Here is a 24,181-nt window from a genome sequence, read left to right on the forward strand (position 1 = left end):
TGAGGGTACAGGAGAGTTATTTGACAAGCTTTTATTCTTGCTTTTATTTGTGTGTGATCTGGCATCATCCTGAAATCTCTAGTTATAAACTTGGGTGGTAGGGAATTGTTGATTTACATATTGTTCATGTTTTTAACAGGAAGACAGTGATCCAACTGTTCATGAAAGCCTCAGCATAGAAAATACACTATGGGCAAGCACTGTTGTTGCTTCAGGTGAGCAATGATGCATGCTGTCATTATGATGTACTTATTATGATGTACTTAAGCGCCTCAGTGACAATATATACTATTTTGCAAAGTAACTTATTAATGGCTTTCAAAACTCTTCATGATGTGTCTATTGTTCCTGAGTCTGACTTTCTAACTTTATATCCAAATACGTCTTCCTGCTACTAACTCTTTACTTATTGTCTTTCTTTTTTATCCTTAACAATATCCCATACTGTGGGTTTGTTGTTTGACTTGTGCTGTCCTTTGCACAGTACCTTAAATGCTCACCTGTTACTTTCTTTAATTGAAACTTCCTGTGTAATTCTTTCCCTTTAGCTCAATGTAGTCTCTTACTGAAGTGTGTGTGATATGACATTTTGTGTGTATTATAACTTATTGTAAATTTCTGAGACTACACCCTGAGGGAAAATTCAGTTAAAGTGCAGCACTAAAGGTAGTGGACACTGAGCGCTGAATAAAAACAGATGTTTCCAATCCTCACTAAATTTCAGGTTCCTTACTTGCATATATTGTAAAGGATGCTCCATAAGATGAAATGGTATATTAATTAATAATCAGAGAAATGTAGAACATTCTCTGCATAAGAGTTTTTATTTAATCGTACAATACCTAAACACTGTGCTGTACTGATACTAATATTTTTTTAAAAACCCTGCAAATGTGAAATCTAGTCAGTTTATTTTTTTTAAGTTTAAAGTAATTTTGGATAATTCATTTGAGGGCCATGAGTCCCCATACCATTTTTTGTGGTTGTACAATCAAATTTTCCTTTAAAAAATGTTTTTCCACTCTCCCATTTGTTGTGCCTACACTGACCAAACAATGATGGAAACTATTTCACAGTACGTGCACACATGAGCACACACCCTCATCCCCAAAAGTTTAGTGTGTATTACCTTTCAGGAATTTTGAAATTTAAAGAAAACTATGAGAAACCTAAGTCTTTTAAAAATATGGAGATTCAGAGTGAAAGTAGGTAGAAGACAATCTGTCATTGTTTGAATGCCAGCATACCATCTTCATTTCTTTTCATGTTGAGTATCTAAAATGAACACAGAAAACTGGTTTTGTAATTATAGGTGTGGCTGGTAGCATGCCCTGTTATTAAGGTTGCCTGACACTTCCCATTATAAAACCCTGTTTCTATTGCTCCTGATGGTACCAAACTTGAATTCTTTGGGCTGAAATGTTCCATACTTGGTGTCTGCTTCAGGCAGAATTTTTTGGGGAAAATTTCAGCTGAAACAGTTTCACTATTTCCAAGAACAAGGCTAGAGAAAAATACATTGTTTTGCCCATTTGGAAAAAAAAACAAACTGGTGACCTTTTCACTGACCTGTTGTATCATCCCAATTGTTTCAAGCAGGGAAAAAAATTGGGGGAGGGGCTTTGTGTCAGGATTGTGCCTTTTGTCAACCCAGTGAAAATCCATACAATTATAGCCATTCAGGCTTTATTTCAGCTTTTTTATGTATGTACCTTTTTAATAAACTATTCTAATGTTACGTATGAAAATATTTTGAGGGGCACAGACAATCTGGATTATTCACGCCTTATCTACTGTGCATCGAATCCCTTATACGCATACATTAGACTTCTGTTACTGATCCTCCACACTATTGATTTGTGGTCTTTCTCCTCTAAAAATTATCAGGGCAGCAGCAACCAGAGCTGAAGGTTTCTGAGGTATTCCCCACATAATTCCCTAAACACTCTTTCCTGGCCTGACCTTGACCCTCCTAATGACCCTGCCCAGTATCAGCAGCATGTATCCGCAAGATATATACCGTATATATATATGTAAGTGTGTGTGTGTGTATATATATATATATGTAAGTGTAAACCATTTCTAATGGCATCCTATATATATTTAAATAGATTTGTACTTTTTATGTGTGCTCACGTATATCAAGTGTGTGGTTACTTTAATATACTGAGTGGAGATTTTAGAAGGGATTTTTTTTTCTGTTAATGTTGTATAACTTTTGCTTCTACTGGATATTTTGCCTCTAGATCCCAAATCATGTACAGCTTAACTGAATTTTCAGTCTGCTTCCTTAGGGGTAGAGATCCCATGAAAATGGGAATGAATGCAAAGTCTTAAGAATAAGTGCAGAAGAAGATTGTGAATGTGACCAGAGCCTTCACAATTAAAGGTTTTGAAAACTAGTTGGGCCATTTTAAATTTAATCACTCACTTTCAAAATCATTTATCTTTTACTGTGTTTTATTATTGTATTTACTGAGATATCTTGTCGTTTCCTTTTAAAAAGAGAGCAATTTAAAAATGAAAATATTGTAATAAAAAGCCCATTGTATGAGCTATTAAGTAAACAGAGCAGGCTAGGTATAATATGACCAGGATAGCTGAAACTGTGAACCAATATAGTGCTGTATTCTGAAAGTACTGTAATCATTGAGAAAGACCTGCTGAGAGACTTATTGAAAGGGAATTACACTAATGGAGTTTTGTGGTCACTAGGGCATGCATCACTCTTGCAAAGTCATCACAGATAAAAAATAAGGGTGCAGTCTGTGTAATTGCACAACTGGAAAAGGACTTTCATACCAGGTCTGACACCTGAATGACTAGCCTATTTCTCTGCATGTCTGTCTATGTACTTAACCCCCAGTGCTACAATATCTGAGTGCCTTCAGAGTGTTAAAAAGAAAGTTACAAATCAGTTAGTCTTTTCTTCTTTTTTGTCTGAGTAAATTGAATAGTTGTTTAGAAAAAGTGTGCGGTATGTCTGTGAGCTACTGAGGAGAGAAACAAAATTGAAGAGATGAGTTGCTCATTAAGTTTTGAATGCCGGGAGGTTAGTGGTCATTCTTATTTGTACAGGCAATATGTTCCACAGTCCAGTGCCAGCTCCTGTGGAAGTTTGTCTCCTTCACTTACAAGGCTCTCCCTGTTGGTTGACAGTTGTTTAATTCCAATGGAATGCAACTATTATTGGAGGCCCAGGGTAGAAGGCCATCTCTCGGATAGCTTGGACAATCCCATGTGGGGCTTTGAATATCTATTCAGAGACCCTAAACTGAACTCTTCTCACTGGGGAGCCAGTGCAGAGTACAACACCAGTGTTATGTGCTTATCTCAATCTGTATTACTTAGCAAGTGGTTGCTGCACTTTTCCCAGCTAGGGATTATCCATAGTTCTGTGCAGACATATTTTTGAGGACGGTTGAAGAGACTGGGGATGGCATTTCTTTTGTGAAATTTTAGTGAGTAGATATTCTGGTCTGATTAACTTGTAATAGGGTTTGCCATCTTGTATGTATGAGAGGATGGGGGGAAATATCCTTCTATTTTTGTTCTGTATCTATATTTATAGTGTGCTTTTAATTTGACAGGGGCATGTAGAGCTCAGGATAGCCATTCTTTTGTGTGTGTACTTAAATCTAAATAAACAACAGTAAATCATATGTGGATCACACATAGACTGTCCACGGAACTCTCATGGTCAGAACAAATTATAAGATTCTTAACTCTACTTGATACCTCAGCGTGTGTCCCCTCAGGATCCTATAGGAGATATTTTACCAAGAGACAGCTGTGATCCTAAACTTTAGAAAAGCTCATTTGAAAAAATTGAGGATGCTAATCAAAGTCCCTAAAGTAAAAAAATCAGGATATTAAAATACTTAAACATATCACAGTAGAGTTGCAGGTGTTATGAATATCTGTAGACAAAAAGGACCAGGAGAAAACACTCTTTAAATGACAATTTTCAAGAGATTATTCAAACACAACAGATATCTTTCAGAAAATGGAAAACCACCCCTAGAAAGCCCAATTAAAAGGAGCATAAACTATAGTAGTAAAGTGTAAGATAATAATTAGGATAGCAAAGAGAGAATTTGGAGAGCAAATAAATTGCCAAGAACAGATATGAGGAAATTCTTTCAGTTTGTCAGAAGCAAGAATACTACAAGATAATCAGATCAAAGACGACCAGGAAGTAAAGGGAATTATTAAGGAGGATAAGGACATTGCAAAGATGTTAAATGGTTTCTTGATATCATTTTTCACCAAAGAAAATATTGGAAGCTACCTACTTCAGGTCAAATAATGCTGAAGTACAGTCAGACTGAGGAAATGCTGGAACAAATGAGTACATTAAGGTGCAACAAGTCACCAGGACTGTGTAGTATTCATCCAAGAGTTCTGAAGAATCTTGAGAACTAAGTCTTCTTAAGCTGAACTGTTAACAAAAACATGTAATAGCTCATTAAAATAGTTCGTATACCACTGGACTTGAGGGTAATGAATCTCTCACCACCTCTCCAAATGGTCTCATGAAGTTGATGAAGGGGGAGAACAGTGTAGACTCCTGTGAGACCTTCAGATGGACTTCAGGTCCCAATAGAAAGGAATGATTGGAGTCAGATTTCAGTGCTGTACTGTTATGTCCAGATATGTCATGCAGGTGAACCTTTATACCAGTATGGGAAAGAGAGGTCAACTAGTGTGAGCATCGATATGTGACTTCTAACTGTTCTCTTTCGGTGCTACCAACACTGTCTTTATGTTGTGCTCTGCTGTGGAACCCAGCTGCAAAGTATCCAGGATACTGGCAGAAATTACATGAAGCTAGAATTTTGATTTTTGCTTTCTGAAAGATTTCACCTAGAAATGGATGATTAGAGAGAGAAGTGATAGTTGAAGTGTACTACATCAACTGTTGGCTTTTTCATGATTGATCATACTATACTATTTTCTAGGGTGATCTCTTCTCTAAAAGAGGCATTCAGAACGTATATTAGCCTGGGCACAATTATTCTGCACCAACCTTTACCAGCCAGGAGGGGCAAGAATCTGTTTAGCAGGTGGGGACTAAAATACTTTAAAGAGCTTCTAGATCATCAGAGGGTATCATGAGGTCAAATTCTGTCATAAGGGGCAGGAGGTTATGGGCTGTGCGCTTTTAGAGATTTCTGCTGGGGCAGAGCCCTCTTATATTTGGTTGATATTTGCTGTGAAGTAAAATGAGTTGCTTGCCAGTGGTTGGTTCTTAGGTCCATGTTTTGATATTGCAAGTCAGATTTATTTATTGGTTCACTATACAGATTTGTTGGTCATGAATATGAAGCTGGGATGACCATGGAGTAGGAGTTTCTCCTCTCTTCCTTTATTGCAATGGCATAGTCCTCTAGGAATGTTTTTAGACTGCTGATGGATGGGTTTTGCACTGTTGGCATTCTAGTCTTCTGCCTATGAACTTCACCTGCTAATTTTTGTCAGTTTAAACATAAAAATATCATACTAAAGCAATATTAAAATATAAAGGACCTTCCTCCCTTGTACTTGCCAATCACATGATACATGGGTCTTCAGCATTATTAAAAGGATCTACGAAGTTTGGCTTGGGGAAAATCCACCAATTGCTCCTATTGAAAATACTCTTGAATACGGCCAGTACTTAATTTGTGCCAGGGCTTGCCAGGGCTGAGCCCCGGAACCTCTAGGCTTGACAGTTCATAGCCCCAGCACCTCTGGGCTTGCTGCATCAGCTATGAATGTAAAAAAGTTGCTTGAGCCTTGGCACCTCTTTCATTACAAATTAAGCACTGAGTACGGCAGTACCAAGAACCTAACCTGCAGGAAACCTTAACCCTTTTTCCTGAGCATGAGGGTTAAGGCGTAAGGTTCTTCAGAATGTTCATCCAGCTTTTTCTTTCATTTTATTATTGCTAAACATTTTTGTTACGATAGTGCCCAAAGACCCAAACAAAGGATTCAGGGCTCCATTATGCTGGGCACTCCATAAACATAGATACAGTCCTCCTCAGAAAACTTGCAATTTAAAACAGACAAGCAGACAAAGATTTGGGAACAGTGAATAACACAAGCTCTGATGATCTTAGTGATATTTGGCACAGTTTTGATTTTTTTATCTTTTTTTGTAAATTTTACACTTTCATCTGGTCATACAGTTGTCAAGAGAGTCGAGTTGTTATGGTTTAAAAGCTGTCTGATAGTATTTCTGATTTATATTCCTTAGCAGAACTGCACTTTCAAGAACGTGTTAAAGGCACTCTTGGTCACTGATGTATTGACATGCAGTGGCTGACCTTAAAAGTTCAGTTTTCCTCACAGTTACTGTACACTAGTATCTAAGATACCACTGTTGTTTGCTAACTTATTTGCAGTATTGCAAAGTGCCTGTCAAGATACAAAAAAGAAGGCCTAGCCTTTGCTTTGAAAAACTTGTACACTAGAAAGACGAGACAGAATACAAGGAGGTTTGTAGCTTTGCAGATAGCTTATAAAGTGTTGTTCTACTTTGAAAAGTGACTGTAAATACCACACCTTCTTTCTTAACAGCTTTCCTTCGTTATGTGTTCAGAGTTGTATAAGCTTAGCGACTTAATTAGCAGTAGAAACATATTCTAAAATTTGCTCGACTGATATTGCTAAAATAGAGAATGCTGAATTCAAAAACACAAAGGGGTAAGAAGAGACAGAGACCAGGTTTATGCCACAGACCTATATCAGGATAACTACATCATTCAAGGGTGTGAAAAATCCACACCCCTGAGCAACATAGTATCCCTACCTACTTAATCCCCGGAGTAGACAGTGCTATGTTGACAGGAGACCTTCTCCCACCGACATAACTACGGCCTCTCTGGGAGGTGGATTAACTATACTGACTGGAGAAGCTACAGCTGTGCTGCCTTAGCGCTGTACGTGAAAACAAACCCAGAGGAAAGTTCTGGTTACAACCCTGCTGAGAGCATAGGTTAAACATTATGGGGTTGTACAAGTGTAATTCAGGGCATAACTGGACCTGCCGAACCTTTGTAACTGGGAATGATACATAAAAAGAAAATAAGCTAACATGACATTTTGGTTTGCAGTGCTGCGACTTAGAAAAGAGTTTTAACAGTACTTGTAAACTGAGAACATTTGGTATGGAAGTCATTGATCCTTACAATGCCATGTTGAGAGTCATCTTTCAGAACAGATCCACTGTTTCAAGACTAGGTAGACCTTTGATACAGATATAGATGGTAATTTGCTGGGAGCACATACCCAGGAATGGGATTCTATTATGATTAACTTCCAAGATTAACTTCTATGATTAAGACCAAGAATTACAGGAGAATATTTTGTTTTGGAGCTTCTAAAGTGTGTTGGGATTCTGCGTTATGAGAGGTGTCTGTGCAGTATATAAATGTAACATAAATATAACTTTGTATGGAGAAAGCTATTGAAAAATGGATTGTCTTGTACATATATAAGATGTCATTTTCACTCTATGCATGATTTATATATATATATTAGCTTCAATTTCTTATTTTATGATTTATTAATGCTAGCCTGTAAAGAATGTGTAGAAAACTATTTCTGCATTAGTCATGGAAGTCATGGATCATGTAAAATTTGGGCCTTTGCATTTTGAGCTGTTTACTGTAATACTGATCTATATCTACTCTAATTTAAAACTGGTAAGTTGCTTGCTGGTTATTTTTCCTTGCTTCTCAGACAGATTGTGTCTAGTATGATTAATTATTGTTAATTCTTTTTCTTCCCGTGATGACTCTAGAAATGTTTGGAGTATGTTTAAGTTTATAAGTGGCCTTGTTCTGCCATCATGTGCATCTAATATTAATGGCACATTCATCTCTTGAATGAAGTAGATATAATGAATTAGTAAAAGAAGAAGGAAATATTGATCTGATTCGGGATTTTACTTCAAGGATAAGAGAGCGAGAATTTAACTGCTATTTGAAAAGTAAAAATACATTTGAGAAGTTTCTCATAACTCCAAATTTGGTGAATTTTTTTCTTTTGCTATTTTAAAAAATAAAAGCTTATTGCTTTTGATGATGATTTTAGATATATATTTTAATTTGTTGTAAAATAATATGTATAACCTGTTGCTTGAGACATGTGATATACTATAGTGATAAGAGATGCAGATTATCTAATAAGTAGTAGCATTAAAGTACGATTAATCCCTTATTCTGCTGAATTTATAGACCCTCTGTACTCAAAGAAAAGAGTAAATATTTTTAGGTGGTCATTAGTAATTACTGGCAATGAATGTGGATACAAGATTTTTACCCACATCTTAATTTCAGCTGCCTCCTGCTTTCCCACTCATTTAATTCAAGCCACCCCTACCGTTGATCTTTTAATATGAATACGTTCTTTCAAATGTGCATTGTCTTCCATGGTGCAAGCACAGTCACATCAGTCCCTACTTGTGGTCCTGATTAAGTCATTTTAAAAATATCAAAATAAAAAATTAAAAATATCTTGCCTTCATTAACCTGTGAGATGAAGGTTTGTAGGTCCCACACTTAAACTTTCTTATGAGCCATAGGGTAAGCCTCCACAGCAGGCAAGGCATTTAAAAAAAAAAAGAGGGACAATTCAAATATCTTTGAAATGCAATTAATTTAATATTTTATGGTCACAAAAAATTGCAATGCTCAGGAAAATGAAAGACAAGTGTTCAATATTCTACCAGAAATAGTGATAAAAGTGTGGTGATAATGTTTTTAAATTTTCCTTAATAGCTAACCAACATGTTCAGCAATGCTGAAACCTGATTTTCTGTCATGTTCTAAGTAAAAACTGACTGATGGAAGGTAAGAGGAACTCAAAGAACTCCTATATAGGTTTTTGCCTCTTAAAAATATAAGGCAGTAATTTACTTGTGGTGTTCTGGTGATATAAATAAATGTGAGAGCTCATCTTTACCAGTTTGTAAGTGACAGCAGAGCTTGCACTGATTTTAGGTACTGAACTGCACATATTCAGTAATATTAGAGACAAGGTAATACTAACTCACCAACTTTGTCTCTATAATACCCTGGGACCAACATGGCTACAGCAGCACTGTAAGCAAGATATTCAGCAATGTTGAATGAACTCAGAATTCACTGTGAGGGGCTATCAGTGGGTCTTTATAACATAGTGTGCGCTCCGTTTTTTAATGTTTTGTTTAAAAAGGTTTTAAGATCAAATGTATTTTTAACAATTAAAGATTTAGAGTGTGTTATTACTTTCACTGACATAAGTGAAAGAGTATAATCACTTTTGTGGATGTTCATGAAATGCTGTTACCATGCTCTGTGATGTCAATGGAATGGCATTTACCAGTTCATCATCTGCTGTGATTTACATAAACATAATAAGGTAAATTTAGACAAAGCTTGTCATATAGTCCATCAAAAATTGTTAGCTTTTGAATGCTAGGAAGCTTTTGTTACAATGGCTAAAATGAAAAAGTGTGTGATGATATTATACGTGTAGAAAGACTTGTGCTTATATATTGTTTTTGCTTATAAAAGTGGCTTGTTTATAGGATTGTAACTACTTGTAGGTTTTTAATTCTATTATCTTACTCTTCATCTACCCATTTGGTAAAACATTCATAATCAACCCTTTTTCTGTTTCCCAGGAACAGTAATTGGTGTTGTCATATACACTGGAAAAGAGACTCGAAGTGTAATGAACACATCCAATCCAAAGAACAAGGTAGGCTGGCATAACTAGAATGACTGCTTGTTAAACACATTTTACTAACTTTTTTATATTTTTTTCTTTCTGAAGTACTAAATTAGAAAATAAAACATCAGTTCACTAAGTTTATAAGTAAATACCATTCTGTATTGCAGCAAACTGAGTTTTTTAAACTAGCTTAATTTTAAATGTATTTGTGTTGCAGATGAGTTCTTTCTACTGGATGTGTCTTAATTATGTATATTATAAATTGCTCTGTCTCATTTCAGAAATACATCTTAAAATGACTAGTTAAAAATGAAATTATAGTGGTCTGAAAACAAAGCAAGAGTAATGTATGCCTGCAGTATAGCTTTAGACCCTGATTCTACAAATTCCTCTCTGTGCACCTACCCTTGAGCTTGCACAGAGCCCCCTTGACTTCTCGTCAGCACACTGATTCAGTGGGGTTATGTGTGAGGAAAGAAGTCCACCACATAGAAGTAGTTGCAGGGTTAGGTTTGTGTACACTGCAGTCTAGGAAAAATGCAGAACAAATCTAACATTAGAACGGGATTGGTTAGTTACACTTAGGTAAGTTTTTGTTTTGTGCATGACAGAAGGTTCTCTCTCATGAGATCACTTGACATCTTTGGAAGCAGAGGAGTTGAGTGTTGTGTGCATGGGCATGTGCGTGGTCTTCAAGTGCACATTTACTATGTGATGGTCTGCTGTGAGGTGGAAAGGGGTAATTTTTTAAATTGCTGCATGCCAGGTTATTTTATTTATTATTCCAACAAAATCATAACAAGACTCTTAAACCTAATCCCTTGGCAGTGTTTTAATTAACTTTCTCTCACCAATTCATAGAATCATAGAATATCAGGGTCGGAAGGGACTTCAGGAGGTCATCTAGTCCAACGCCCTGCTCAAAGCAGGACCAATTCCCAACTAAATCATCCCAGCCAGAGCTTTGTCAAGCCTGACCTTAAAAACCTCTAAGGAAGGAGATTCCACCACCTCCCTAGGTAGCCCATTCCAGTGCTTCACCACCCTCCTAGTGAAAAAGTTTTTCCTAATATCCAGCCTAAACCTTCCCCACTGCAGCTTGAGACCATTACTCCTTGTTCTGTCATCTGCTACCACTGAGAACAGTCTAGATCCATCCTTTTTGGAACCCCCTTTCAGGTAGTTGAAAGCCTCTATCAAATCCCCCCTCATTCTTCTCTTCTGCAGACTAAATAATCCCAGTTCCCTCAGCCTCTCCTCATGAGTCATGTGCTCCAGCCCCCTAATCATTTTTGTTGCTCTCCGCTGGACTCTTTCCAATTTTTCCACATCCTTCTTGTAGTGTGGAGCCCAAAACTGGACACAGTACTGCAGATGAGACCTCACCAATGCCAAATAGAGGGGAATAATCACATCCCTGGATCTGCTGGCGATGCCTCTACTTATACATCCCAAAATGCCATTAGCCTTCTTGGCAACAAGGGCACACTGTTGACTCGTATCCAGCGTCTCGTCCACTGTAACCCCTAGTTCCTTTTCTGCAGAACTACTGCCTAGCCTCTGGGTCCCTAGTCTGTAGCAGTGCATGGGATTCTTCTATCCTAAGTGCAGGAATCTGCACTTGTCCTTGTTGAACCTTATCAGATTTCTTTTGGCCCAATCCTCTAATTTGTCTAGGTCCCTCTCTATCCTATCCCTACCCTCCAGCATATCTACCACTCCTCCCAGTTTAGTGTCGTCTGCAAACTTGCTGAGGGTGCAATTCACACCATCCTCCAGATCATTAATGAAGATATTGAACAAAACCGACCCCAGGACTGACCCTTGAGGCACTCCGCTTGATATCGGCTGCCAACTAGACATGGAGCCATTGATCACTACCCATTGAGCCCGATGATCTAGGCAGCTTTCTATCCACTGTATAGTCCATTCATCCAGCCCATACTTCTTTAACTTGCTGGCAAGAATACTGTGGGAGACCATATCAAAAGTTTTGCTAAAGTCAAGGAACAACACGTCCACCGCTTTCCCCTCATCCACAGAGCCAGTTATCTCATCATAGAAGGCAGTTAGGTTAGTCAGGCATGACTTGCCCTTGGTGAATCCACGCTGACTGTTCCTGATCACTTTTCTCTCCTCTAAGTGCTTCAGAATTGATTCCTTAAGGACCTGCTCCATGATTTTTCCAGGGACTGAGGTGAGGCTGGCTGGCCTGTAGTTCCCCAAATCCTCCTGCTTTCCTTTTTTAAAGATGGGCACTACATTCATGTTGAAGTTTGGAGAAGGTTTTCCTGGGGTTGGTTGGTTGTTGAGTCTTTTCAATTCTTAGCTGCTTATAATAGCTTGCTTGTAGAGATAGACAGGATAAGTTGTTGAGTGCTTGCTCTTTAAGCAGGGTAGGTGTATGTGAGGTGTGGGGTCGTGCTCACTGAGAATTTTTTGTACTCTTCTTCCTGTTTCCATGAAATTATAGGAAAACACACCTTTTTCAGTCTGGTTTAGTTTCCAAGTTAGTTGCTGTCACTCTTTTGTTGGCCCAGTTGGCCCACAGGTTTTCCTTAGGTTCTTCTTCACCTTATGCATACATACTTTGTCTAATGAACTGGTAACATTTCCAATTGCTTTTGTTGTTCTGGTGGGAGAATCCCACATAACCTTTTAAAGTTGAAGTGTAGCTTTTATTTTTATTCATACAATTTTCTAAGATGTTCTTCAATTTTAGTAGAGTCAAACAGGAAATAAAAATTTGTTTCTCAAAAAGTCTAAACACCACTTTATATACAATATTTTAGTTCTCAAAACAGTTTTTTTAATTAAATAAATTTTATAATTTCTTTAGCCTAAATAGATATTAGAGAAGGCTTTTTTTAATAACAAATTTTGGAGAGATGTGAGGTAGGTAAAGAGAGTAATAAATGTAATAGAGTAATGCCAGTAATAAATTTATTTTTCCATTAAGATAAATATTTTATACTTAAAAGGCTTCTTGTATTAAGAATTAGTTTTAGTAAGGACATTAGATTTCAGAATGGTGCATATAGCATTTTACCATTTACATAGGAATGATATTAGGAAATTATATTCAAATTTTTACATTTAGTTAACATATTTGCAAGTATGCATTTCACCAATGCATTGGTCATTTTAACATTTAAGTAATAAACAAAAGGTTTAAAATATTTCCAACTGCACATGTTTTTCTTGGAGTTTTAAAGACATAAGCAGGGATTTTTCTTTGAAAAGTTAAGGGTTTATATAGTGCCACTTTACTCCTAGCTGATTGTTCTGATAACAGAACCTACCCTTTGTACAGTTAGGTCTCTTCCTAAAACATGAATATTTTACATGGGTTTATGCCTAAGGACATAGACATACAGTTGCTAGTCCTTGGGAGACAGAAATAGAAACCCCCTGGAATGTCTTTGATTAGCGTTAATATTTTGTAACATAACTAGCTAAATATACTATGTATTGTTATATTTACAAGTATCCTGGCTATAACTTACCTATAGCTATCTTGTTAACATTCAGTAAAGAGAAAGCAAGTTTGTAATGTCTTAATGTTAACAAAAATGAGTTATACTAACTCTACTATTATTTTTGCATCAATATTGAGTTCTCCTCACACTGCCCACCAGCTGCTGTGGTTATAGAATCTTACCCTCTCCATTTTTGCCTGAGTGTTTTAACTAAAATGTTCCTAATTTAGTCTGATAAAAAAAGTAGTTTAGGATTAGTTAAGGTAAGGTACATTTTTCTTGTCCATCCTTTTCAGAATGAAATTCATACTCTCTTTGTTAATCATATTGTGAGTGCTATTAAGGAAATATTTAGAAGCAAGCTAGACTCCATAGACATGTTCAGATTTTGTTTAAAACTGTTCTCAGTCAAAATACAACATACTATGCAGAAAGACTAAAAATTAGATAATGCACAGATGCTGTGAATTAAGAAAAGCTACATCTGCCATAGAAATTCAGGTTAAGAACTTTGCTTTTCCTCATGCATGAGGTCTGCTGTGCCTTGAATTATGGTAACATGGAAAGAAGTAAAGCCATTGTCGGGGGAGGTATCAGGGTGCTGTATCTAGGAGTAATGGTCTTGCGGCAGCACCCACTGGCTTAACTAATAATACCAACTAAATATATAGCTTCCATTATCTATAGAGTTTACAGTTTTGTTCACTGGTTTTTAGCACCCCATTGCCAAAAAAAAAAAAAAAAAATTCAAGCACCCCTGGTGGGAATCACAGAATCTGACTCTAGAACTGCATATTTCAAATTGGTCATAAAGGCCCAGACCAGCTGACTAATTTGTATTCTTTTTGCAGCTGTAGAATTCATGGCACCAACTGTTCATAATACTTTTCCTATCTTATTCTTTGCTAGTTTGTATTGATAGAAAAATATAAATGTTTAACTGCTTATTGTGGTGATAATTCTTTGTAGTTATAATTCTAGCATTTTCTGTCAACAGTGATCATCTAAGTGGTTTATAGGTCTTGTAATGGCATACATCAAATATCCAGGTTTCAAAAAGTGTGTTTGCTGCAATAGTAAGACATCCACAATGAGCTAATATGTCCATTTTCTCAGAGCCAGCTAGAACATTTGCACCTTCAGCTTTGGAATTCAGCTCTTTGATCTGACAGCCTTTACGCTTGATAGCTTCTAGATAGAAGCTTCTAGTCACAGACATCTTGAGTTCCTCTCCACAGGTTGTTTGGTCAAAAGAGGCCTTTCGTCAGTGGTAGTTCCTAAATATCCCTATTTTTCAGCTATTGTATACCCTGGTTCAAGATTACATTTTCAACGTTGCCCTTCTCTTGCTATTTGGGATTCTGGTATAGAGACAAGAAATGTTTCCTCCATATATGTGTGGTCCTTTGAGCATGAGATTAAGTGACATCTCATTCTGACTCACTAAGGAAGGAAGTTTTCATTGAGAGAATATCACAAGCAGTTAGATGTTACAGTTCTGTTCCTCTTTTATGGTGACTTAATCTTCTAAGGACATCTCCTTTCCTGGAGAGAAATCCACCAAATATTTGCCCTGGAAGGATGAACTTTGCATTTGGAGATGAAGGAATAACACAAGGACCAGACTTCTGAACCTCTGTCATCATCTCCTTCCCTTACTGTCTTTGTTCTCATCTTTCTTCCTCTCTCCACAGAGGTGTCTAAAGCTTGCAGGATATGGTGACTTTCCTGTCTTTAGGTATCCTTTTTTTCTTGGTTCAAAGAAAGCAGCATAAGTTTTCTAATATTCTAGAACTGAGGAACAGTATCTCTTCCAAAATGATGGACTACTGGAATCTGCAAAGGAGTTTTTGGTGCATCCAACAAAAGATCCATATGTGGCTAGAAAGCCCTGAACAACTGTATTCTTTTTTTCCTGCAATTTCATTGTACGCTCGGTTTCTTAGTAATTTCTGCAGTTGCTGAAAAGGTTAAGAACAACAGGATTTCCAGACAACTTTTCCTTTTTATAGAGACTTCCATTAACTGAAGCAGTCAGGGGAAGACCTGATGTTTTCCAGCATTTCTTGTGAGGATAGCAAGTTATCAGAAGTGGCCTGATATTGCTACTCCTAATGGAGCAAATTGTTATCAGTGGTCAACCTTTCTCTAGAAGCTGAAAGTCTAGAAGTGAAGTTGTCCATGCTAGAGTGTCAGATGTGCTTTTTACAATGTCTCTAACACTCACCTAGTTTATTTATTTATTGCAATCGTATTTTACAGGTATTTTTGGCTTAAAAGAACTACTTTATCCAGGAAGTAGAAGCTAAAGTTCTGAATTTGCCCATGTGCTGGTAGATTTAATCAACAAAAAAGACAACCTTGGATATTTTTAAATATACTAAACAAACTGTATGGTTTGTGGTTTAAGGTTGCATGAGCAACCAAATTCTGGCATTTTCAAAAATTGAGTGCTGAACTCAAAATTTTAAATTGCTTTTTTAAAAAAAATATATATGTTTCTGTATTTTCTAGGGTTTTCTTAAGAAAAAAGTTTTTTAAAGTATATTATGTGTAACTGTAACAACTCTTCCATCATGCATGGCATCATGTAAAATTTGAATCCTTGAATCTTCAGTAGTGCAACACAGCTTGAACTATGGGACTAACTGCATTAGTTGCAAACAAGAGCAAGTTGTTATTTCTGGGAAGAAATGGGTCACAGGAACCATGTGCAGTGTCTGGAAAGTAGTTGGGGGGGGCGGAGGGAGGCGTGACTGAACTGTTCTTTCCCTTTCTTCTCCTTCAACCTTTCTGAGAGGCTGTTTGTTCCCAGGTCAATGTGTGCTTTTGCTGCTGCTTTGGCACTGATGGCATGGGCCCAGCCATGAATTAAATGTTCACGTTCACTTATTTTGGCATGTTTCCAAAAAAATTTCTGACCATGCAACCAAGAGAAGGGAAATCACAATCTTCAGCAGTTTACAACTCAGCTAAACCAGAATGGAATTTCATAGAACAAATAAAAGGCACTACTTTTAGCCTGAGAGCTTTCCCACTGCTGAATTTCAAAGGCCTGCTGCAAACATCTGGAGGTATTAGAACTGTACGTCTCAAAATGTAACGAGTCTTTTTTATAATATAATGTCCATTGCTAGCTCCCCCATAATAATTCCTGAAACCTGGGATGTATAAGGTAATTATTGATGGGTCCTTAACTATTTGCCACTGCTTTAAAACTAACAAGAGAGAAGCAATGAAAGTTTCTAGTAGCTGCTTTCCATTAACAGTGTATTAGATGAAGTCTACTATTCCATCACTAAAAAGGTGATTTTGTGGTTAACCGCAATTAGCACTAATTAAAATTATGTGCATAAATCTTCACTTGATAGAAGAATATGGACCACTGAATGCCTGTTTGCTAGTTTAAATAAATTACTGTATAGTACATTATTTAATTATAAATTCCAGGCATTAAAAAAAAGATAGTATTCCAGAAATAAGTTAACTATTTCAGACTGCATATATCATTGTTACTTAATATTAAAAAACTAATCCTATATGCAAAGCATAGACTGAGTAACCAGCTCATTTACAGTCCATTGCCACATATTCTGGGATGAATCCTACCCACCCCTTCTCACCAGCACCACCTGCAGAATGTAGGAAATGGCAGCAAAGCAATTATTGCTGCAAGCTTATAATGGCAGTATCTCCCAGAACTCCTGCACACCCACTGAACGAGGGAGTTTCATATACCCACTGCATCCTTGCACCCACTGCTAACCTCATTCCACCCCCAATTCCTTTGTGAGCTGAGGACAGAGAACCCACATGGAGAACACACCCTCGTAGCATAGAGGAGGTTCAGTTCCCTTCTTGGGACCCCAGAATCCTGTTCCCTGCAGAACAGAACCAAACCAGTTCTGTTGATGTCAGAATCCTCTGAAGATACTGCGGGTAGGGGTGGAGGTAGAAGAGAAGAAGACGCTCCTAAAGAAGTTTAAAGCAGCAGTTCTTCAATACAGGACAGCACATTCTAGAAGTGCCATTTGCACCATACATGCTGTAATGAATAATGTTACAGTATTTTCTGTCTTACAAAATCTAATTTATTCATCAAAGTACAGCAGAGCCTTTCAGCCTGTAAAATCTTGGAGATATGAAGTATGCTGTCAGACAGACAGATGTGAGCTAAAGCTTTAAAGTTTTGTTCTCTGTTAATTTGCCTTTAAAAAACATATAACGTGGTTCGCTTGATACAAAGACAACCCAGATCTTTCAGTTTATTTCAAGAACTCGGTTACACTACTCCAAATGGAAATGTATCATAGGTATTGGCATGCCAATGAGTATGCAAAATATGATTCACATTTACTCCTGGAATTCTCTAGTATTGTCCCACAAAGTAGAATTTGATACTGAAATATTATTTACTACAGGATATATAAAAAACCCCATTAGTGCTTATCTGTGATATAGTAATCCTGCCAGAAACAGGTTTATAGACAAATCCACATTCAAAATAAGTATGGAGACTAAAAGCAGGCAAGCCTTTCATTACATGTGACTCAGATGCAGAAAATTTCTAGAATCATATTTAGAATCTAAATACAGATTTACACCTTCAATGAAATGTACAAACATTAGTTCGCACAACCGTCTCATGAATTAAATTAGTGGAGTCTTGTCTACATGGTGGGGTAATGTACTCTACAGGGATTGTGATTTCATGAGAACACTAATACGTTGTGCATTAAATGGTTCGTGTAGACCCTGCTGGTGCACACTAAAGGATCCTTAGTGTGCTTTAATGTAATACTTTTTTCTAATAGCTCTACATTAAAGTGCACAAGCAGGGTCTACACAGACCAATTAATGTGTAACGTCTTAGTGTGCTTTAGATATCACACCCTGTAGAGTGCATTACCCGCACCGTGTAGACAACCTTGCTTAGACAGAAAGGAAAACTGAGTCAGACAAGTTAAATGCTTACCCAAGACTACACAGTCACCTCAGGATTTCCTGGCTTCCAGTCCAGTGGTGGTTCTCAGACCACTAAGCCGTGCTGCTTCTCAAAACGAAGTGAGATAAACAAAGATCTGGCCAATACCCAGAATGATCAGACAATGATTTCATTATTGGTGCTGGTGTCTTCAACTATGGAAAGAAACCTAAAGTCTGAGTGCTTCTGTGTGCACAGGGTTCTTTCATTTCAAAACAATGCAAATAGTTCTTAACCTTAGCAATAATCTTTCTAATGGGAATAGGTAAAAACCCTCAATTATAATGAGCTAAAACTTCAGTTATAGACTGTTTCTTATAACCTAAACCTGTAGTTACCAGGAAGATACTTATTTCAAGAAAATAAAAAATTCGTACAAGAGGTTTAAAAAAATTAATTGTGACAGGTTTGCCATTTTCACGCCATTCATAATAATAAGTTACTCAGAGTAGAAACATCAGGAATGAAATGACAATATAAATTGCTTGAAGCTGTTATTGCAATCCCTTGGGTATATTGATTTGTGTTTCTAATAAAGAGATGCTTTTAAATGTCTCACTGACAGAGACAGGTAATATGGGCCATTATGTGGATTAAAATGGCCAGTTATTATTTGAATCTTAGTAACAGCATTTTTAAATAGTAGTTCAAAATGAAATCAATGCATATCTGGTGCATAAGTATTTTCCATGTTACATTTTATATCAAATTAAGACATTTGGAGAGAACCTTTTTGTAGTCAAAATTGTTCCAAATTTTTAAATAAACATGTAGTGTTTATATTGCTTAAAATGATTAAAAATATAGACACAGCATTATGTTTATATGTTACCCTATTTTACCTTGCAGTTTTATCACTGAAGAGATATAACATTTTACGCTTAAAGAAATACTTGTTTAAAATTTTCTGAGTGTAAGTTTCATAAAAGAAACCTCTCTGATGAAGTGGATAATAGGAGTAAATCCATGTCAATTAGTCTTCAGAGAAATTTTTAAGAGTATCTGTTGTTAATATGAAAATCATTGTTCCAAAGCCTGATCAACAAAGGATTAAATAGAACAACAAACCTACAATAAAGTAATTCAGTGACATGTAGACGAGCTGCAGTATGGTTTTTAGGATTATGACAATACATGCACCGCCTTCACTTGCATAATCAGCACACTCCGATATTACAGCTGCTAACAATTAAAAGTTGTGTTCCTTCATGTGAAATGTGCACATGAATAGACTTATAATTTCAGGCAGCAGTAAAGAGGCAAAGTATTAAATGTTGAAGAAACAATCCTAATTATAACATCTGGGATATATTTCTGTATCATAGTATTGTAAAGAATATCTAAACTAGTGAATTTAATGATAATTTAGATTGTGTTTTAAATAAGCATTTCATTTTGCATTGATAAGAAAGATATTTCATGTTAAATACACTGTACCCATTGTTTGTCCAAATATTTGTGCGGTAGAATATAATTACAATAGGTAATTGTGTGTGTAAAATATGTCAATGTGTATCTGTGTAGAGAAGAAATAAAAACTGCTTCAAAGGTATTTAATAATCCTTTGAAATTATATGACCTGTACTTATCAGTTAGTATTCTGCTAAGTCTAAACAGTGAGGTTTAATACGTTACATGTATATAATATGTGAATGCAGCAACTGTCCCAACAGTTCTTTAAAATAAATTTACTATTAGAATTCTATATATAATTTTGCAGAGGTCTGAGTGAAGATTTCTGTAGGATTTCCCTAATTTCTCCTTTGCTCTCTTTATAGTTTTCCATTGCCACTCAAAGATCCTATATTTACCATCCCCCAAATAAAAGTCTGTGAATGCTGCCATGTATGTTACCCACAAGATTTACTCAAGAGTTATGAGGCACTTTTCTGCCATTAACTGAATGTGCTTCTTCCAGTGCTTGCCTGTCTTTAACAAGTGAGGATGGTCTTGGAAACTCAACAGAGATCCCACTGCATGGCAGGAAATAGTTTGCCATTAGACTGCTGTGTTAAACCATATTTGTGGGGGTGGAGCACAAAACAACTGGTATTGTATTTAAAAATACCGAAACTTCAAATAGTTTGTGAAAGCTCCAATCCCGCAAAGATTTATGCGAATACTTATGTGACAGAATGCTGAAGCCTCAAATGTGGCTCAGCACACTGATCACTGTGGCCTTGGCAACATCTGATTGAGGAAATAAGAAGGAATTAGCCAATCAGATGGGGCAGATGTGTGAGATAAGGAGCTAATTAGCCCATCAGCTGACTAGTTTGATAAATGGCAGGAAGGAAGTGTTGATGGGGATGGACAGGGCTAACTGTGCCAAGACTGAAGGAAGGGTGATCCCTTTTTCTCCCAGGGCCTGGATGAACAGGGGCTGGAGGCAATAGGGTCATAAGTATTAAAATTGTTGTACTATACAGGTGTTGGTGGAGGGAACTTGAATAAATTGTACAGAGTGGACACTAAAAGAAGGGAGTCTGAGCAGTTTCTGTCGGGGGAGAACATACACTCTGTGGCAACTTAATTTAAATAGAAGCATAAATCTTCATGGGATTGGGGCCTTTAGTGTGCATCTTCCTTCTAGAGTAGGGCCATACTGTGGCCAAACTTGCATACTCCCATATGATCATCAGGAACTTCTGTACTTCCTGATGCTGGCTACCTGGATTGCCGATAGCAGTGCAGGGAGAAGACCAGGGGCTGCTTCATCCGCCGCTTCCTCTGTGCAAGTGATACAAGGCACCCACCTATATTGTCATGCAAGCGAAAGTACAATCTATGTTAGTGTAGGGTACTTCCTGTTAGGAGTCCAGGGGAACCTGGAAGGTAGGTGGAGTCTGTCAGAATCACAGTCTGTCTTCTGATCTGTATTGCTCCTTGCTCTGGAGCTCATAGCAAAGTCACAAATGAGCCCTTAATGACCGCATCAGTTTAATTACAGTTTACTTTTGTGTATGTCTTCTTAATATTTCAGCAATGTTTAGATGTAGATTTTTTTAAATTGTTTGGGGTCTTTAATGTCATAACTGTAGTATTCCTTTCAAATACTACCGCTCATGAAGTTGTCCAGCTATACCGAAAGAAGGACAGGAGCACTTGATATGGTTTTAATCAGGCTGCAACTTTATTATTAGATATCTAGGACTACCCAGCAGATGAAAGTGTACAGTGCAGGTAACTCCATAATCATTCAATAGCTAACCAAGGGGCTTCTGCCAGCTCCCCTCTTTTTCTATCCAGCGTCCCCCAGCCAACTCATTGCTGGGACCTTACCATCCCTCCCATCCTCAAATGAAGGTTAAGGTGGGCTAAAAGAAAGGGGGGGTTGACTCCCTGCTGTACCAGTCATAGAAGCCCTGAACTCCCCACTCTCTTTCTGCTTCTTTAATAAACGCTTCCTTTTTAAGTCTTTTACCAAGTCATTTTTCCAGTTACTGTATACTGTCCCCTATGGAGTACATACACTGGACATCTGCCTCACACTTACAAAATGAGTTGTGACATAATAGCCTAAATCACCTCCCTACTCACCATAACAAAGCCCTCCCTGAACCCACTGTGGGGAAGGGGGGAAAAAAACACTCCACCTTGGCTAATCTGGTGGTGAGGGAAAAAGTTCTTCCCAGCCCGCCTAGAAAGAAGCAGCTAGCATGATGCCCACAGCAAGTCCTGACCAAACCTGGTATTTTGCCACCTCAAGGGGAGGGTGGATGGGTGCTGCTATGCCTGGTTTGGAGAAAAGAGGGTTCTTCCACTGTGCTTTACCCCTTTTTGACCTCCCTCAGCCCTTCCAGTCCTTGTAGATGAATCAGCATCACCATGCTGAGCCACTCCCCCTTTTCAGTAACTTCTGAGCTTATTCCTTCTCCCCTGGCAAGCCGGAAAATTCCCTCCTCCCCGTTAAAGGTACTGTGCAGTCGTTCTCAACGACGCTTTTGGACATGCTGTTTGTTTAATATTCATTTGTCTAATTAAATGTCATTGTATCCTTAATTTTCAATTCAAAGAACCGCCACATTGTATTTTAAAAAATTAGTAATTCAGATGGAAACCCAAGCATATCTATGGATTGTTCTGATATGTAGCATGGTGTGTGAGGTTAGAATTTGTCCGACCATGTTCACTATTTTTTCTTGCAGCACTGTTGAAATACATGGCTAATGCATACACATTTCTGTAATAATTTGTAATGGGGATAATAGTGAATATTATAAACAACTTGGTGTTAGCATGAAATTACATTATATCAACTTTCCTACCAAATGAGTTAATCATATTGATATTACATTTAATACCTTAGATATTATTGTAAAACACTATTGAAATTGCCATTTGTTGAATACAGTTTTCTGTTGGCTAATACGGTTTAAAAAACTGAACATATATCCTACAGCATGTTATTCTGATGATGCTCTGATTATAATCTTAAGATTACCATAATAGATATATTATAATTTATAACACATTTTTATGAGATGAAGATTTTCCAGAAATTGGGCAATAGATATAAAGTTGATGTTTCTATAACAAAATAGAATTCCTACTAAATCCTTTTCTATATCACAATGTACTTTCTAAAGACACACGAAGTACATGTATTAGATTATAGAATTTATTACCCACCTGATTAGCTAAATTTAAGCTCAGTGTGGATGCTGCGGTCTTTGCTACAGGATGGCCAAATTGGAACCGTTGGCCTTTGCAGTTGTACAAACTTTGGGTTATTCTTTCAAAATGTTATGAACAATATTTGAGTGTCAAATTCCTAAAAATCTTACCTGTATTTATTTGTTGGCATTATTTTATGTAAGAGATGGTATTTTAAATTGATTTAAGTGTATTGATATACTGTCTATACTCCCATGGTGCTGCTCTCTTCTAGACTTGGGGGAGGAAGTTGTTGAAATCCGTGAGTTGAAATTTACATGGTATGAAACAAGTGCCCTTGAAATATATATTTTCTTTTTCTTGACATGTGAACATATTGCATCAGTTTTGCAAACTTCTGTTTCCGCATTGTGTATATTTTATGCTACTTTTTTGCTTGATTTAGCAGGTGGAGTGCGATGAACAAGAAGGGGGGGGAAGCATTTTCATTATCTTACTGTTGTACTTCGTTGAAAAATTGAACAGATACTTGAGTCTTATTTCTTTCTACAGTACAATATTGTTGATGGAACGGCATATGCAGTAATGTATAACAGAAATATAGTAATAATAACTATAGATACACTGAATTTCTAGATGTTACTATCAGATTAGTCAATCTTGATTTTATAAACAATGACTAGGAAAAAAGCGAAATTCAAATAAAAGTGTAAAAAAGGTTTAACAAATATATATGTAACATTATTATGTAACGTATATATACCTATTCAAGCATGCTGTTTCTTTGTTACAGCTTAGAGAAGGGATTATTTTGTTTCGCTGAAGTATTTAGTCATTCAAGCAACAATTTTCTTAACTTAAAGTCAACATTTTGTTGTTTTATTACAATTATAAAAATTGTTTCATTGCCTAAGGATGCAGACACGGTCTGAAAGACACACAAGACAGAGAAGAGAATTTTCTTAATGGATCAATTTAATACGTTTTTAATTCCAAACAATATAAAGAAAAATGATTTCTTGCGAGGTTTAATTTCAGTCTAAAATGATATATTTGTTTCATTCTTTGGATAAATGTAGATATGGTAACATCAACATTATTATACTGCAGTGACTGTTCATTCTATCTCATTGGCAGTCAAATCAGCTTGCTATGGAATGCAATTCCAGCCTAAAAATCAGATTGAATTGTGCTCTTCACAATGCTTTAATCAGTAATCAATTCTATTTGGATAGATATTTCTTAAACCTTGGCTTTCTGGATAAAGTTGGACCTGTCAATGCTAAAGGTCACTTATAGATGTTAATTAACCAAGAGGGAAATTAACAAACTAAGGTTATTTATTTATTTTTGCCTGACATTATGTGATATTGTCATTCTTACCTATCTGTGGTGT

General features: G+C 36.8%; 1 protein-coding gene across 5 annotated transcripts in view; it reads left to right on the plus strand.

Moving 5' to 3' along the window:
* ATP9B (ATPase phospholipid transporting 9B (putative)) overlaps positions 1-24,181 on the plus strand; it is a 282,270-nt gene that overhangs the window by 157,136 nt on the left and 100,953 nt on the right. For 4 of the 5 annotated variants that reach the window (XM_037892984.2, XM_043540007.1, XM_037892983.2 and 1 more), the window contains 2 exons: positions 140-215; positions 9,656-9,732. In XM_037892984.2, the coding sequence (XP_037748912.1) occupies positions 140-215; positions 9,656-9,732 (153 nt within the window). The remainder of the gene's footprint in view (positions 1-139; positions 216-9,655; positions 9,733-24,181) is intronic. The other variant, XM_037892985.2, reaches the window with a different exon arrangement.

This window comes from Chelonia mydas, chromosome 2, assembly GCF_015237465.2.
Source record: "Chelonia mydas isolate rCheMyd1 chromosome 2, rCheMyd1.pri.v2, whole genome shotgun sequence".
Taxonomy (NCBI): domain Eukaryota; kingdom Metazoa; phylum Chordata; order Testudines; family Cheloniidae; genus Chelonia; species Chelonia mydas.